Genomic DNA, 17,877 nt, shown 5'->3' on the forward strand with positions numbered 1-17,877 from the left:
AGCAAAAAAGCTAAAGATTCAAACATGCATGTAGGGGAATATTCATGTGAAGCAAATGTTGGAGGTGCGTGTTGCCTAAGGTGTTCAGTCACCTTTACTCTGATGCTGCTTCACACATTTGCTTGATGAATTTTCTAAATGACCTTTAACAGTTATAGAATAGGACTTTCTAAAAAAACTAAAATCCACAATTTGAAATTAAGATAAGCATTGTAGATAATGAACAAGATAACACTCACAAATATGAATATAACTTCACCAGTTTTGTAGTAATTCTCTTTCCCAGTAAAGAGGCATATTTGTAGCCTCATATAACTACTAAATATTGTTTTTTCGTATTTCTGTGCTTAAGATTAGTTGTTTTAAAAACCATTGTTTTTCTGTACCCATCATCCAAAACAGTGAAATTTTACATGGGAAAGATTCTCGACCTACCCCTTGGTGAATGATGCTTCCATATGACGTTAGCCTCAGGTCGACCGACTGCCAGGCACATAAGACTGACGCCGCTGCCCTCATTCACCGTGACGTTCTTCGTTATATTAGTGATCCTAGCAGGAACTGAGGAGAGAAGGAAAAATCATCATCAATGATTTAGGTCTAATTAATGGCACGTGTGCAAAGAAACCCACAATTCCACGTGATCTGGGACATGATGTGGTAAAAAAACCCAAAAAACTCAGGGTTGGAGACTCAATTAGCATGAAATTAGATGACAAATCTCACAATTCTCTGGCTTGCTGTGGTGTTAACATGATTGATTTTCTTCATCATGTATCTATGCCACACTGCTCATTAGACAAGCATCAGACTGATTTGGAGTTAGACTGCGCAGATTTGATTTGTGAGCATGTGTGTCAGTGTTTATTCTGGGAGAGGGTAGCTACTGACCATGGGTCAGATGTTAACATCCGTCAGTGTAATTCAAAGATCATTTATGAACAATTCAGACTGGACCTACACAAATGAAATGGGTTACATCTTATCCTCTTCTCATTATTTTTCAAAGCCTAGTTTGTTTGTTTTTTATTTAAAATGTGTGTTTTAACATAAACATATGAAAATGCCTTGTGAATTGTTGAGGATCTGGTGCTCTGTTCGATTACCTCATTTGATTTAATTTGTGTTTAACAAAGCTTTATCTCAATTATATGCCTGCGTCCTTTGCTCAGTTTTCCACATGGTATTTTGTTTGGTTCAGAATGTAATACCAAGCCTCTTGGTATACACTAAAGAAATAAAAAGCAATCCATAAATCAATTTGGTACTGAAAATGAATGACTTTTTAATGAAAATGTTTTTTAACAAATGTAAAAATACAAATTATCCATGAATAACTTAGTAACTTAATATACAATTTATATTGACAAAATTATAACAAAAGTTGACTAAACAAGAACCCACATTTCAAGTATAGTTGTACAAATGTAATCTTTAGATGTGGTGAACATGTCTTGGTAGTATGTGAGTTTATTGAAACGTCTGCATAATAGATGATAGAAAGAGAGTCTAACAATGGCATGAATTTGCATCATTGGGATTTGATATCTTTCTTCCAGATTCACATTAGAATTATGTGAGGTTGGTGCAGTGGAATGAGAGCTGAAGTGATGGACAACTCTGCATTGAGATGACCTTTGAATTTACCAATTCAATTAGCATGCATTGCTAAAGCCTGCTCAATTGGTTCATCTAGAACCCTGTGCAGACTGGTCCCCTAAATGGCATCCAAAAAGTTGCTGCTGACAACAAACACAACATATTATATATTTGCGACCAACAGTACAGGACTTAATGATATGATTCAGATAAACAAATTAATTCAATTTTCAAAATTAGACATTTAGATATTCATACACTCGTGAAAAAGGATTCGATAAAAGAAACTCTGATATGTGAAGATATGTGAATGTGAAGGTAAATCACTGCAATTAATGTTGAGTTCATATCAACTCTTTCATTTTGTAAGGATATCTGAGCAGGTTTGCGTCTATTTAAACAGATAAACATTAAACATGAGGTTTGCAGTACAAGAGGCAATCGTGCATATTAAGTATAGATAAATATTGTACTCAGTGGACTTAAAATTAAATAAGAACATCCTCAGATGAACAACAACACATTGCATATTACACAGTGTAATTTATTGAAGAAAACTAAATCAAAATGCAGCAGCAGTGAGTGTAAAAGTCCACCCCATGATTCAACAACTTGTAGAACCACCTTGAGCTGCAGTAACTTGAAATAATTGATTTCTGTATGATGTTATCAGTCCCTCATGTTGTTGTGGAGGAATTTCGGCCCACTCTTTTTTACAGCATTGCTTCAGCTCATTGAGGTATGCGGCGTTGGTTTATGCACAGCTCTCTTCAGGTCACACCACAGCATTTCAATCAGGTTGAGCTCTGGACTTTGACTGGACCATTGCAACACCTTGATTCTTTTCTATTTCAGACATTCTGTTGTAGATTTGCTGCTGTGTTTGGGATCATTGTCCTGTTGATGACCCAGTTTCAGCCAAGCTTTAGCTGTCAGACAGATGGCCTCACATTTGACCCCAGAATACTTTGGTATGCAGAGGAATTCATGGTGGACTCAGTGACTACAAGGTGTCCAGGTCCTGTGGCTGCAGAACAAGCCCACATCATCATCCCTCCACCACCGTGCTTGACAGCTGGTATGAGGTGTTTGTGCTGATATGCTGTGTTTGGTTTTCTCCAAACGTGCTGCTGTGCATTATGACCTAACATCTCCACTTTGGTCTGGTCTGTCCAAAGGACATTGATCCAGAAGTCTTGTAGTTTGTTCAGATGTAACTTTACAAACCTAAGCTGATCTACCATGTTCTTTTTAGAGAGAAGAGGCTTTCGCCTGCAACACTTCCAAACAAGCCATACTTGTTCTGTCTCTTTTTTCAAGAAGTGGATGCTGCGTGTTCACTTTAGAAAGTGGCTGTCTCTGTGCTTTTTTAACCAGAGTGGGGAAGGAAAATTGTAAAATACTGTTTTTGTTCAGTTTTCTACAAAGGAACACAGAGATAATGCAACAATTTGGCTGGCTTCTCTGAACCAATCCCATTTTTTTTTCTTTGCTGCACGGAAACATGGTCACCTGCAACCAAGAAGATGCATTTTCTTATTATGTCAAATGAAACTGAACCCAACCTCTAGACTGACATGATAATATTGCTTTTAATTTTTGTTAGTTTTGATCTGTCTGCTCATCTGTCACTCAGACTCAGCATTGCCAGCTACCTCAGTTTAACATTAACAGGGCCATCATTGGCTTTGAATTTTTGCCACTTGAATATGAACATGTGCAAAAACCTGTGCCGGCCTTCCCTTCCCTACCTCCTTTCACCTTTTTCCTGCCTCATCACTCTTGATCTTTCTCTGCAGGGATTTGCTGCTTTGGTCTCATCATTAAGCCACTGGCTTTTTGTGTTTGCCTTATTGGCTCGTATACACGGCCGTGACAGAAATCATGTTGCGGCTGATTTCCAGCAGATGTTCAGCGATTAATACGAAACCTTGGTCCGCTCTTATTGGTGAAACATGAAAGTCAAATGATCTTTGAAAAGAAATATACAAAGGGGCAAATCCAAAAAGTGATCAATCTTTCAGGAATGAGTTGATGAACTGATCAACATTAGTTGCACCACACCAGCTTCAGCCATTATCTTTTTCGATTAATCAAGCACAGTTTTCACAATTTTGTGAAAAATGCTACACATAATTAGTACAACTACACCCCAAGGTAGAGGAATCCCTCAGCTCTTTTATGGAATTAAACACCTCAGTTAAAGCTATCTAATCAATTTAAAATCATTATTTTGTGATCTAACTATTTTTTAAATGAATTTACACACTGCTGTTCTCACCTTAAACACATTCAGCATTTCTTCTTTCATAATGATTAAAGTAAACAGAGCAAGTGCTCTTTTGCAGAGTGATGGAAATATTAATTCCCTTTATTTCTGCCTATATATCTCTCTCTATCACCAGTTTGGCCTCTTCTTAGACCTCCTTCTCCTCCTACACTACTCCCTCTCTCATCCTCACCCTCCATCTTACCCAATGCCTTCATTTTGTTGAAAACATGTCAAGTCATCTAATTTTTACAGAGCTTAAAGCTGACTTGTGTGCCCACAATTAAGCCGCTATGTGACTGCACAGCTGGTGGTTTAAGCACTTTGTTCATAGGTGTATACATCTGGAAGTGACATCATGATATATTGTTTTGTCTAATGTATGAAAATGTGTGCAGTGCTCTGTAATACAGGCTGACAATGTGATGATAGTTCTGCAAATTTACTCCTTCAGTGGAAGGTTTTTCTACCTGTGGAATACTTTTGATTTTGATGTTTAAAGATTTGTTTAAAAAAAAAAAAAAGAAGAGGAAAAATGTAATGGAATGTGTATTTTCGATAAGCAACATTTCAAATGTTTGCGTCATATCGCGTGGCAGTTAGATAGATACTCGTGAACGAAAACTGTTCCAGTCAAACCGCTGCAGCTGGAAAACATTTGGGAAGAGAGAAGCTTGGGGACTCCTTTCTATCTACGTCCTGATCAAAAATCTTCTTGCTTCTTGTTTGTGTGTGTGTGTTTATGTCACTGTTTACAGACAGAATCATAAGAGAAAAAAGTACAGCCTATTATTTGTCACTGCCTGTCAGGTTCTGTGAAAGGATGACACCTTGCCTTGTATTTTCACCCTGACTTGAACTATTAGGGGTGTCTTTTTAACAATGTAAAAGGCTTAAAATGCGCATAAATGGAACACAAACCGTGTCCATTATGACTCATTTGTATGCAATGCCTTGAAAACATGTTGAAAAAGAAAGTAAATGCTAAACTGATGTAAGTACTTTATCTTGAGTAATGCTGTGTATCGTATGCGAGGCATTTATTTTCCATGCACCGGGCATCTTAGGACACTTGTAAAGCAATCCATTATTTTCACTGCCAAGCATGCAGGGTGGCAAAAAGGAGTGAGGAAGCTTCTCTACAGTCGTCAATAGTTTACATTAATTAGACTGATTCCACAGACCTTGTGATTTATGCTTTTTCAGGGTAAATGGCAACACGTGGCACCTGTGAGAGTCTCTAAATAGGGGTGGGGTAAAATGTATTGTTTGAAGATGCAGCGGGAACCGCATTTTTTTTCCACTCTTTTGACCTTCTGCAGAGATGAATGAACAGGCGGTGACAGGTCCCCCTGCTTTATAATGCCACCAGCCGAGTGATTAAAAGCATAGCTTCCCTGTTACTGTGGCTACCGTGACTGAAAAGTAGGGGCCTCTGGACATGTCGCTGTTCCATGTCTGCACAGAAAAGGTGTTACAGCATGGGAGTAAAGAGGAAACAAAGGGGAAAAGGGTGTTTTCTCTGGGTGTTTAACGTCTGGAAACAACTGATGTTATTGCATTTCTCTATTTTTATTTAGTTATTCTTTTATTACTAACATCCTCCTGCTGGTAAATGTGCATCATTCACAGGGAAAGGAGAGAAATGTGGCAGCAGTACATAACAGCGTGTTATCTCGGGAGCATTAGAACAAAAGCAGTATGATATTGTAAGCATTGTAATTTTACCATACATTGTTTTGCCTGACAATATGAATCATTCATTTATGACAATCCCCCAATCACTCAGTGCGGCACAGAAGTGTTTGGGGGATATTTAGGCTCCAACTCTCCCTCAAGAGAAAAGATTTCAAGAAACTGAGTTTGAAGGGTCAAGACAATTCATAACAAAATAATAATAATAATAAAAAAAGTTTTGTAAGTAGGCTGAGCTATTCTTCAGGGAGTTAAACTCCTCTACTCATAGCTACAAGAAAAAGAGAAATTTAGAATGTTTAGTCAAACAAAGGTACCAACGGAAAATGGAAATGACTTTCCTATGTCAAGTCCACATAACTTAATAGTTAAAGATACTCAAGTATGAGGCAGTCACGATATTCCTTTCACTTTCAAGGTGCCGGTATCCAGGCAGTTGATATCCAAGCTCTCAGTTGGAAACTAACCAAGGACAAGGGCGCCCGCTGTCTTCAGCAGTATCTGGGCTTAAAACATTGTCACAGTGCCCCGATCTGATGAATGCAGACCATTCCTATCACAGAGGGGGATTTTTTTACTTTTCTTTCACTATGCTCTGTAAATGCTGAAAGACCCAAAGTTCTTTAAAGATTTTTTATTTTTTATTTTTTCTTAAACTGATCAATGGTCTTCTGACCTTATCACATAGTGATGAGCCATGATCTGATAAGAATGTCATGGATGCACCTTTTATACCCAATCCTGACACCCTCACCTGTCATCAAATCATCTGCCGGTTGTAGAATTGTTCTTTGCCTCTCTCTCAACTTTTTTTATTGTGTTTGTAACATAAAATTTTCGATTTGTTTTCATTTACAAAGCTGTTGCAGTAAATGAAAACTTTCCAAATTATTGCAGATTAAGTCAGCATTATAGCTGGTGTGATGGTAAGATCAAACTAAGCAATTCATCTGAGGTACAGATCACTCTATCTCCCAACCTTCACATGTGACAGTGAGTTTTAACTAAGAACTTGGGCTATGTAATGGTAATCGAAAAGGATGTGATGGCAACCAGCTACCATAGAGACCGAAACCCAGATAAGCAACAGGAAATTTACATTTACATTACGCTCCTCTGGGCATGGATGGCATTTCTTCTAATGCCAAACCTAATCCGATCTGATTTGTTTTCGTCCTCTTGAAACATCCAGGTCCAGGATTTTAACAACATGTTGTATGCTGGTCAAAATATAAATTTTGGCGATCTACATCATTCTGTTATTTCTTGTCCACTGCAGGTGTAGAATATTCATTTATCTATTTGTTAGAGTAATGTACCTGTTTTTGTTCTTAAATCTTTTTCATAATTCTAGAAGCTTGGCCCTTTTATTGTGCTGACTATGCTTCTGTGCAGTACATACATTTTGAAACACGGATGTCATACATTTACATTCATAATAGACTAAAAAAGGCACTTAAAAAAAGTCATCTTTATATCACCTAAAAGGATGAAATAAAAGAAGACATGCCCTCCTCAGGGTTTTAGGATGAGCCTAAACCTTTGACTTCTCAAAACTTCAAAGCCTCTGCTTCTGTACTAACATTCACAAAATCTATAGCAGATGCTAAGTCTTGTGCCATAGCAAATTATTATGCGAATGAAACATCAAAAGAATTCCTGTCAGTGAGTTTTTCCATCTCTTATCTCATGTTGGAACAATAGACATTCGTGACAAATAACTTGGGTACGTTCAGTGTTCTTGTCAGTGGTTGTTATGAATTCAAAGGCATACCTAACTGCAAGAGAAGGAACAAGAAAGGGATCCAACATTCCAGTCTAAAAAGTGTCATAAAACATTTGAGTGGTGGGGGGGGGGGGTCTGCTCATGCTTCGGAGAGGTAGAAATAAAGTATGTTACTTTTCCCAGTAACTGGTAGCGGGCACAAGGAGTGACACCTGCTTTCAAACTACCAGGCTTTCTCCGTTCAAAGGCAGCTTTTCATGTGGGTCAAATGCATCTGATGTTCAAGGATGCAGTCCAAAGTAACAACAGCAGCAATAAAGTAAAACCAAATGGCAGAACATATATATATATATATATATATATATATATATATTTCCTTCTGATCGACATGAAAAAAGCATCACACACATGCTGGCTGAGATGTCTGAGTCTTTAATTCCATGTATTTACAATGCCAGACTTTCAGCCATGTGTTCATTTTATTGACAAGTTGACAGGCAATTAGTATCAATGCCAGCCTCTTGTGCCTTTAACAGTATTTTGAGGGTTTTCAACAGGAAAATATATATTTCAAAGACTTTATTTTCAAATGCAACCCGAAGCCAATGTTAGAAGTACCATACAAAAGGCCACCTATTCAATCTTTCTTTAGTACAAAGGCTGACAATATCTCAATAGGTGTGTACCTTAATGGAAAGTTAATTTTCCTTGTCTCATTTAGAATTCACGCTAGCCTCATCGGAATTTTTAGCAAGTCTGCTGAAATTGAGCATGTAAACCAACCATTTAAGAACTGATATTATCACCAGAAAAAAAAACGAGCTTCATGTTAACTGCTGAAAGTGTAGATGTATAACATTAACAATAAATCAATGTTTGACAACGAGGATTTCACAACAGATCAATTCAAATGCTTCAAAGGCATATTTTTCATAGTAATATGACACAAAAAAAAGGCACAAAATCTTTGCAACTGGATACATGCAATTCAATTCATATGAGTTCAGTTTATTTATATAGCACCAAATCACAAGTCATAACAAACGTCATCTTCTGGCACTTCATGCATGTTGGCACCATGGCAACCACTTAGAAGCAACAGCATATTATAATTGTATATGGCAATGTAAAAATGTTGGTATTTTCTACCAGTGCCTGGTAGCGATATGAAAATGATCTCTTTGGACATAATCCTTTTTTTGTGTCAGTTATGTAATCTCTCTTTCTGCCTGTGTTATTTGCAACGAGCGTTATGTGGTGCTACATTAAAAGAAATCAAACAAGGCATTTTAGTTTTGGATATAAACCCTGATAGGATGGATTTCACAGGCCAGGCTGGCTTTTAAGCAAATTTTTAATTACCGGTATGTGGAGGAAATATTTGTATTTAATCACTTGCCCCATTTATTAGAGCCAGAGTATAGAGAAGAAAGGCTTCTTGAAAGAGATGGTGAGCGCTACAACGTGAATAGGATTTTTTTCCCTCTCCAGTTGAGCTGGCAGTAGTCATTGCAGTCAGAATGAAGTGTTGAACAATGACCAACAACATCAGCCCAGCATTGGCCATTGATGACTCTGTCGTTTAAATGAATACAAAATCTAAAAGATCAAGGGTACAATGATTAAAAAGAGAATATTTGAACCAAAATCAAATCAATACAGCAGTGAACAAGTGAGGTCTGACAAAGTGACTTCTGGACTCAAAGTGAGTGCAGTAAAAGCATCCTTTAGGATTTAAAGTTGAAACTGTAACTGGAAATGAAGCTGGATAGAGGTAAACCAGGGTTTCATTATCAGGATTATGTTATTCAGCTCAGAAATCTGCTTTGGTTTCTTCAACAATTCTCATGTTCTTATCATCCAAAGCCCTCAAAGTAAATCATCTAAGATGATTAGTCAGGACAAACTCTCACCAAGCACTTTATTTGAAACACCTGGACACGTGCTTATTCGAGCAATTATCAGTCATCAGTCATGTGAGAGCACTGAAATTCATAAACTCCTGCAGATACAAACTCCTGCAGATCAGGAGCTTCATTTAATGCTGACACTGAAAATGAAAATGGAGAAAAAATTCATCTCAATGACCCTGCTTGTGGTATAACTGCTGATGCCAGATGGAGTGCCAGATGCCAGATGAATTTTCACCAAAGCTCTTTTTTTTTTTTTTTTGCCAAAAAAGTTCTATAGCCAGATACGTCTGAGGAGGAGGTCATATGGGAATGTCCAGACTGGTTGCACAGCATGAAACCATGTCCTGTCATCCAACATCAGATATCTGGCCCTGCACGGAGCACCTGCTCTCAAAATCTGTAAAATCAAATCTTGATAGGGTGGTCTGAAAACCCCCAAATTTTGCTGGAACAGCAGACAGCTGGCGAGCTTTGGTGTTGGTAGCATGAATCCATGGTTCCAACTAATTTTGTTGGAAAAATGAATACTTCTAGCAGTCTGAACTGATGACACAGAGTTTGGGGCTTTTAATATAAACTAACCACGGTTCAAATGCCAACATCTGACAAAAAAGTTAGAAGAAACACTTCAGTTACAACCTACAATCTTCATAAAAACAAAACTAATGGGGGTCACACTATAGCAGTAAAGTCTCAAAAAGGAGCTGAAACGGGAAGCAAAACCTGACTTGGAGCCTTTGAAGCAGCTTGGAGGTCTTTCTTTCTCTGAAACAGGGCAATGTTGACCTTGGTGTTGTTTTTTCTCTTTGTGGAGGGCTATTTATTACTGACATCAATATATTTCTAAACTATCTTTGGAAGAAAATACAGTAGTTGACTGCTTAGAACTGCACAACAGTCCTATGAAACTTCTGAAAAATAAAGTGCTGTGCTTATATAATGTCATTATACTATTATGTCTTTGTAGTTGTTTACTTCTGTATTAGAGTTCAAGATATTATGTATCCAACCTTTGAGCTTACATTTTGGTGACAATGGTCCTGTAATATTGGAGAGAAAATGGTTTCAGATTTTTATAAAAAGACAACTGTGCAACTGTTAAGCTTGAGCGGCTTTGACATGGTTAAGTCCTTCACTGGTGGATTGGAGAATGGGTTAAAATAAATACAGGGAATTCCTGGAAGAAAGCATCAGATGGTCTATAAAAAAAAACTAAAGTTGAGAAACAGAATTTTTGCAACAAGATAATGAACTTTAAACACGGCTCAAATTTCATAATGGACTGCGTCAAGTGGTGCAACCGAAAGAGTTTCCCATGACTCTCTGTTGTCAACCAATTTGTAAAGTAGGTAGCAGCCATACAGAGAGCTAAAAGTCTTGCTTCAAGCTATTTTCATGTCGTCTTTTTATCTGAGATAGAATAAAATTTTAAAAAAATGGAAAAAAGAGGAACATGTCATTAAATCATGCAAGTAAGCCAAGTTTCACATGACACTGCTCATAGTAAATAGTACGTAGAAATGTACAATATATAGGAGACTATGACATTTGTTGGTATATTATACCAAGAAGTCATACAATCAGTATATTTCAATAGTTTATCTGATCTTAATCTTAAGAATAAAATAAAATAAATAAATAAATAAAAAGGGGCAGCCGTGGCTTAGTGGTGAGTGGGTCGCCCAATAACCTGACGGTTGTTGTATGGCATCTGTCTCTATGAGTGTGTGACCCTGTGCATGTGCATGTGTGTGTCAACAGGTGCCAACCTGGCTGGGTTAAAAGCAGAGGACAAATTTTGTTTGTATGCATGACAAATAAATCTGATCTGATCTGATCTGATCAGGTCATAAGGATACCATTGTACACTATAAGAACAGCGACAAACATGGTCCTATCAGAAGCAAACTAGTTTGAAATACCACCATAACAACATTATTGTAGATTCTGTATTTCAGAAAGACTTTTCTAAGAGACATTTGTTTTAAAGACTTCTTTTTCTTGTTTTTTTTTTATTTATTAATGTATTTACAACACAGAGAGTGGTGCACTTGTACATGTGCAACCTTTGCTGTCCTACTTTTCCACTCGGAAACTATTTGTGACTTTTAACAGCTGACAGTAATATATCAGGTTGATTTTTACCTGAACAACAAAGTATCTCACCCAGCACCGCTTATCAATGCAGTGAATGTGCATTACGTAATGGAAAGAGGCAAAGTAACCACCTTCAAAGTTTTGTTTTCCTCTCCCTGAAATGAAAACGTAATGCATCCTGCAGTGCACCAGCTGACTGTCATACCGATTTTGTAAAGCAGACGGAGGCATCGTGCAGTGACACCATTTCAAACTATAACGATTAATGTCAATCTTTACTCTGCATCTTAACCATACTGCTGAAACTTGCAACCCGAAATGTACGGACAAAATATCACACAAGCTAATTCAGTATTTTCTCAAATCTGCAAACTAAGTGAGGCACAGTATATGCTGATGGTTGCATGTTGCATCCATCAGTAGAAAAATGTATTCTGAGTCTGACCATGTGTGTCTCCCATGCACAATGTCTGCAGACAGCAAGAGTTCTGAATATGTAATGACTATGGCAATCGTTTCATGGAAGTTGGTGGAGTAGATAAAAAAGAAAAAAACTACATTGCTATATAAACTGCAAAGAAAGATGTTTTACAACGGTGCATTAGTACGTTACACAAATGCTTCCTCATTATGTTTTTGTTCACCACTCTGATGGTAACACCGCAGGCTGCCAAAAAAAATCAGGGACCTTCCCTCTGAGTTTCCCTGCATCCCTAATTACAAAAAATTCTTCAGCATCCCAAATTGTAATATCAACTGCTTAAGATGCCGCACGTTGGAGTCTGTGTGTTAGCAAGAAAAATATAAGCGAAAGGGTGCAGGAAAATCTATTCTGTATCTCCCGTGAGGAGAATGTCACTGACTGGTTACAGAGCAAGGAACAGCCGGACCTTTTGCCCAACAGAACCAGACTGCATTTCCAAGATATATACAAAGTATCAGGTAATCCTAAAGATGGATTCACAATTACTTGTTTGCTACTGTTACACTCCATAAAGGAACAATATCCTTCATGTAATCCAATCTAATCCTACTTTTCAGTCTGTAATAAAGGCTTTACTGTTGAAATGTTAAGAATAGCTAAAGGTCCAACAATGGTGGATCAATGGGTTGGGAAAAATGTGTGTCATATGATTATTCTTCCACATTGTGAACCTCTATGGGTCCAACAAATAAAACAACAAACGCTTAAAACCAGCCCGCACTTCTAGGAGCGAAAAAAAAAAGAAAGACTAAAATAATTTCAAATGCTGGACATTTGCCGCACAAAACATCTGAAATGCATTTTCTTAAAGTTCCAGTTGGAAAGACAAATTCGGAATCTCAGGAATTTAACAATAAAAGAACATAGACATACTTCACAGAACAACTGTAAAAATTACAGCAAGGAAAGCATTTCCCTCTGCTTGGGATATTTAAATTTACTTAATTTGTTGACATAAATGAAATATATGATAGAGTCAAAGACACTTAAAGGGTTTTCTTCTCCTTAATTGCCAAGATCTTTTGTGCAATAGTAAAACTTGCCTTAAGGCATTCTTTAAGAAGTGTATCAAGATTAAGTACAACACCTTAAATACTTGTTTGAACACTTAAAGAGAAGATTTTAGGTTATTTTGTACAAGTGATTGTACTTTCAGGGATTTCTAACTTAAGACTTTGAAGAAAATCTTGATGTCAGAGAGGCTACAACAGACACGATGGCCTCAGGGTCTTTATGTCACAGGGCCCTCGAAGGATAGATTGTGAATTCAGCAAACGTTACACTCAATGGCTACAGGCAAACTTGAGGCAATGAGTAATGCCTTAACAACACCCAAAGTGGTTCCCAACTTTAGCTCAGAGCTCTACTCTGTCTCATGGTAAAGGTGCTGGGAGCACACATCAAAATGCTGATCACAGGGAAACAATATCGTTCAATAATATCAGTTTGTTATCTCGTATGGTTGTAGTATACTTCCCAGGTTTGATTTCACACTGAGTTTTAAGTAGAAATATGTTAAGATTAAGTTCCATTTACTGTCAAGATCAAAGTCCAAGGCTCTTTAAGGGTAATCATGGTAACAACCAAGAGAAAGACAAATACTGACTTTTCTTGACATGGAAATGGAGGTGTTTTGATGCCAATAAATTCTCACAGCCCTGAACCGTTTGTTTTCTCCTAATTCTCCTGATCACACAGTCCCCCAACAGAGACAGTCCATGCATCATGCAGCAGCAGACTGACCATGCGTGGAACCCCCGCTCTGACATAACATTTGGAAGTTTAATGGGTGAACATTATTTACTTCATCTATTTGCCCAAGTTTTTATTTTCATTATTTTTTTACAGTGTTCCATTTTGGAAACAGAGTAATTAGCTCCTTGTGCAAATATTTTTTTTTAACATTTCGTAAATTATTGTTGATATTTGCCAAAGGATGCACAGTGGTAATTTAGTGCCTGAAAGGCATGAACACAGTGAGCTTTGTGCCTGGCACTGTTGTGGTTTTTCATATGCAGTGACGTTAGTTTCCTTTTCAGAGCACAACATTTGGGAAGGAAAGCATTTAAATTCTCACACACAGTGATTTAATAAGGTTTGCAATCACAATTCACTGCCAAAAGTGCCTTTATTTGTCGCTGATAAAAAGCATGTCTTGACTGTCGCTGGGCATTGGAGGCACAGGTTTAGCAAGACACTGTTGGAAGGAGAGAGTGTGTAATGTCAATTTATCAGGAAATCCAGAACACGAGTTTATCAGAATGACTGCCAAGGCTCATTATTCTTAAGTGATTTGTGGAAATATAACAACCTGGAATCTCTACAAAAAAGGAGTCATTCAGCAACTGCTGAACCAAAATGGGATGTCATCTTCCACAATGTTACCAAATGGTGAGACTATATAGCGAGCCAGTGGTTGGTTTATATTCACATACCTCCATCACTTGGATTAATAGCTTTTCACAGATATCCCTGAGGTTGACAGCGGGCTTTGTTGATAGATGGCTGTTGGGTAAGTCAAAAAGGTTTTCCTTATTTTTGTTATTTGGTTACATGTTAGACTTGAATGACTCTTCCTCACTTCGGTGTGCTGTGCAATTGTGAGCCATAAAAAAGAAGTAGAAGAAGAAGAAAAAAAGACATTGAGAAATTTGAATGTACTGAAAGGTGAAGTCTTATGACACTCATAAAGGAGTTCAGTTATCAAAGTAGGCCTGATAAGTGAATCTTAAATACTTTTGCTTGGTGCTGATATGTTCTGTGTTGTAATAGTAATGTGGCCGTTACACCAGTAATTGTCCAATGGGACTGTTTTATGATGCAATCTTAACAACAGGACACTCCCTCAGGTGCCGTTAATGATTTCCAGTCACCTGGTAATTTGACCAAATTAGTAAATCTGCTCCTAGGACTCATAAAAAAAAAGTAATAAATAATGATAATCTGGTCATTTTGATTTCTAGACTTTGCTAAGTTACAGCATCAGTCTATTTATTCAAAAAGACAAGAAATACTTTTCTGAGTCCTGCTGTCTGCCACATCATGGCATTGTTGCAAATAGAATATATTTCAGCCCTAACCACGATCATTTTCTAACCCCAACCAAGCAATTTTACCGAAACCCAACCAGAAAGTTAACGAAAGGGTTTTAGGAAAGTGTATTTATGTTTCTTGACTGATAATATTAACCCAGAACTGAAAAAAAAAAGTTTTTATTTGTTGCACTGCATGTAACTGTGCAATCCACCTCCCTCCTACATCTTTCAGAGGACTTTGTGGGTTAAAGAAAATACCTTGAGAATGACATTCGCTCCGATGTTGAAACGCTCACATGAGTAATTTTTCCGTCTTTTTACTTGTGGGGGTGGTAGGGGTGTTTAAGGATATCAGCAAACAACCTGTTCGGTTGTTTAGATTGGTGGATTTTTTTTGCGATTTTATTATGAAGTGGATCCAACATGCGTGATTCAAAATGCAAAAAGTGTTAGAGGTGGGTCATGAGTCAGTGTCTCTGTACAGGCAAGTAGATTCAACCGACTACTTTGTCTTTATAGATGCCAACTCTAAAAAAAAACATTCTATTCTTTTATACACCGTTTGGTGCATAGAGAAATAAAGCCCCTGATAAGAGAAAAAAAAATGCCTGTACTATACTTCCCCCTTGAATCGTGAGCACATCCTGCTGTAAATACATGAGTGATTTAACAGCAGGGAAAGACAAGCTCCATCCTGTTTGATTGATAATCGAGCTCTGCTTCCACTCTGAATGCACATAGCCTATAAAAATGGGTCCTCAGTTTGTTTCCACAACCAGCAGGAAACAAAATGTGTGCTCGTGTAAATAGACAGCACTGTCCAGCTCCACTTTTTATGGTTTTAATGCTCTTAAGCAAGGCACTTAAGTCCTGTGTTTCCTCCTGGATGCTGCACCTGTGGCTGCCAGCTGACCACTCCGGGTGAGTGTTTACCGGCTCGAGTGTGTTTCAATTTTTTTCTTGAAAGATTATCTCTAATTGAGGAAACAGTATGTTGATGACTGATGTTCAGAGAGGAGGCACTCTGGATTTATTCTTATTAGGTACTGCATCCAGAAAACTAGGCATATTGCTCTGGTGTTGTCAGTGGCATTTTCCAAGACTTTGAGGAGTATGTAAAGTCAAGTAAGGTGAGAAAACAAACTGCTGCATTTAAATATTCACATAGGTTTTAATTGAAAATATGCTTATTGTGTGTTATTATTACTCAAGATGTTTAAAGATAAACTAGAAATACAGACGCTATGCTGACATTTAGCTATACCGACGCTGACAAAGGCCAGGAGGCGCAGCAGCCCCATCATCTCATTGTTTAATTTAAATTTTAAATCCCCCTGAGAAGAAAGCCACCGTTTGTCTTAAAGATGTGAAAATATCCAGTAAATCTTGGTTACTGCATTGAATTGAAATCCTTAAAAAATTATCTGTTAGCAGCTTGTGGTTTATGTACATTACGCAGTAGACTGAACAGTGGTCTCACCTTTCTGGAAACAGTGTGTGATGTGAATGTCAGAGAAAAGAAATGCTGTAGGTGTCAGTGCAGACCTTTACTATGACTAAAGTCATATAGTGTTCTCGGGCAATCCAGTCAATTGCATCATTAATTCATTAATTCATTATTTTTAAGTCAGCAAAGCCTCCTGTCATGTCTGTTCTGATGCAGATCAAAGGAAAGACTTGAGACTGTGTGTCCCGCCTGAAGCCTCTGTCTCAGCCATGCTGACATTTTGTGATTTGAGGTTCTATTTTTTTCCCCCTATGTGAGAACCACCACTCCTTGTTAGCTATGTCTGCTTAGCATGCCGGATGTTTAATTAAGACGACTATTACAAAAATTATTCTGTTCTACTTAAGACCCAGCAAGGCTTCTTTTTAACTTTAAGTATTTTACATCTATGTACTGAGAGAAAATTATTGAAAGAAGTTTAAAAAAAAAACAAAAGCTGGAAGCATTTTCTAGGTAAAAAAAATCTCCTGAAAAGCTTTGGAAAGTGTTTGAATTTACGAAATGGCTCCACTCAGTTCATCCGATTGGTTAAAGCTCCCTCTGGACTATGACAGACCAACTCTTGAAAGAAACCAGCCTTTCCTTCTTTAACACATTTGCCCTCCAACAAGACATTCAACAGAAATGGCTGCATGTTATTTTTAGAGACTTTGACATCATTTTGTGGAGGTTAGTAGAAGATGGCAGTGTTGTGGAACCACCTAAACAAGATCTCCCACACCTTGAGCGATAAGATCCCTCAAAGTAAGCATAGCTAACTAAACTGATTAAAAAAAGGCTGAAGAGGATTATGCATTTTGTGTGTCCTTTTTTCACCCTATCCAGCTCCTGTTGAATATGATGCAGTTTGTATGTATAGAGCTACATTCAAAAGCAAAAATGATACCTCTGACTACACATTATACAAAAATACTAATACATAATACATAACATTTCTGAAATACAGGGAGGAATGAATTACACCATTGACCTGAAAAAATCTAATCTGTCCATGACACACTATCAAAGTTTCATACTGACAATCGAAAGATTTGTCACTTGGCTGTATGCACCAAACAGATGACTTGTCAGAGGGAGATCAACACCAAAAGCTAATTGTTGTCTTTCCATAATCTTATATTCTTTAAGTTCAATCAAACTGTATACATTTTCTTTTAAAGAAACAGCCCAATTACTTTCTGCTTGGCAGTTTCTGTTTAAAGGATGAATGTGGGTTGAGCCCCTGCCTTTCTGTCCAGAGGGGTGTGTGGATAAGCTGCTTCATGCCTCGAAAACAGGAGATAATCTTCTTAGCAATGGGGCCCGTGAGCTCAAACAGGGCTTATTTCTAAGACTAAACAGACTACTACCCATTAGATGAGTGAGTCATTGTTCAATTTTGATGTTGTTTCATCCAATGAAAACATCTCAGTGAAATCAGTCGTAGTCATCTGAATGCTTATAAATCCCACAACTGGCCATCAAGGAAGATGTAATAGAAGGATTGGAAAAAAATAGAATGCCTGAGAGCAAATGATGAATAATATTCAGGTAATGTTGAAAATCAAATAAC

The 17,877-nt window shown here is 37.5% G+C and overlaps 1 protein-coding gene across 2 annotated transcripts in view; it reads right to left on the reverse strand.

Moving 5' to 3' along the window:
* Positions 1–17,877, reverse strand: part of opcml (opioid binding protein/cell adhesion molecule-like) — a 278,248-nt gene that overhangs the window by 54,971 nt on the left and 205,400 nt on the right. For both annotated transcript variants that reach the window (XM_072375306.1, XM_072375305.1), the window contains one exon: positions 436–561. In XM_072375306.1, coding sequence (XP_072231407.1) covers positions 436–561 — 126 coding nt within the window. The remainder of the gene's footprint in view (positions 1–435; positions 562–17,877) is intronic.

Source organism: Leuresthes tenuis, unplaced genomic scaffold, assembly GCF_036924035.1.
Source record: "Leuresthes tenuis unplaced genomic scaffold, fLeuTen1.0.hap1 SCAF_21, whole genome shotgun sequence".
Lineage (NCBI taxonomy): Eukaryota > Metazoa > Chordata > Actinopteri > Atheriniformes > Atherinopsidae > Leuresthes > Leuresthes tenuis.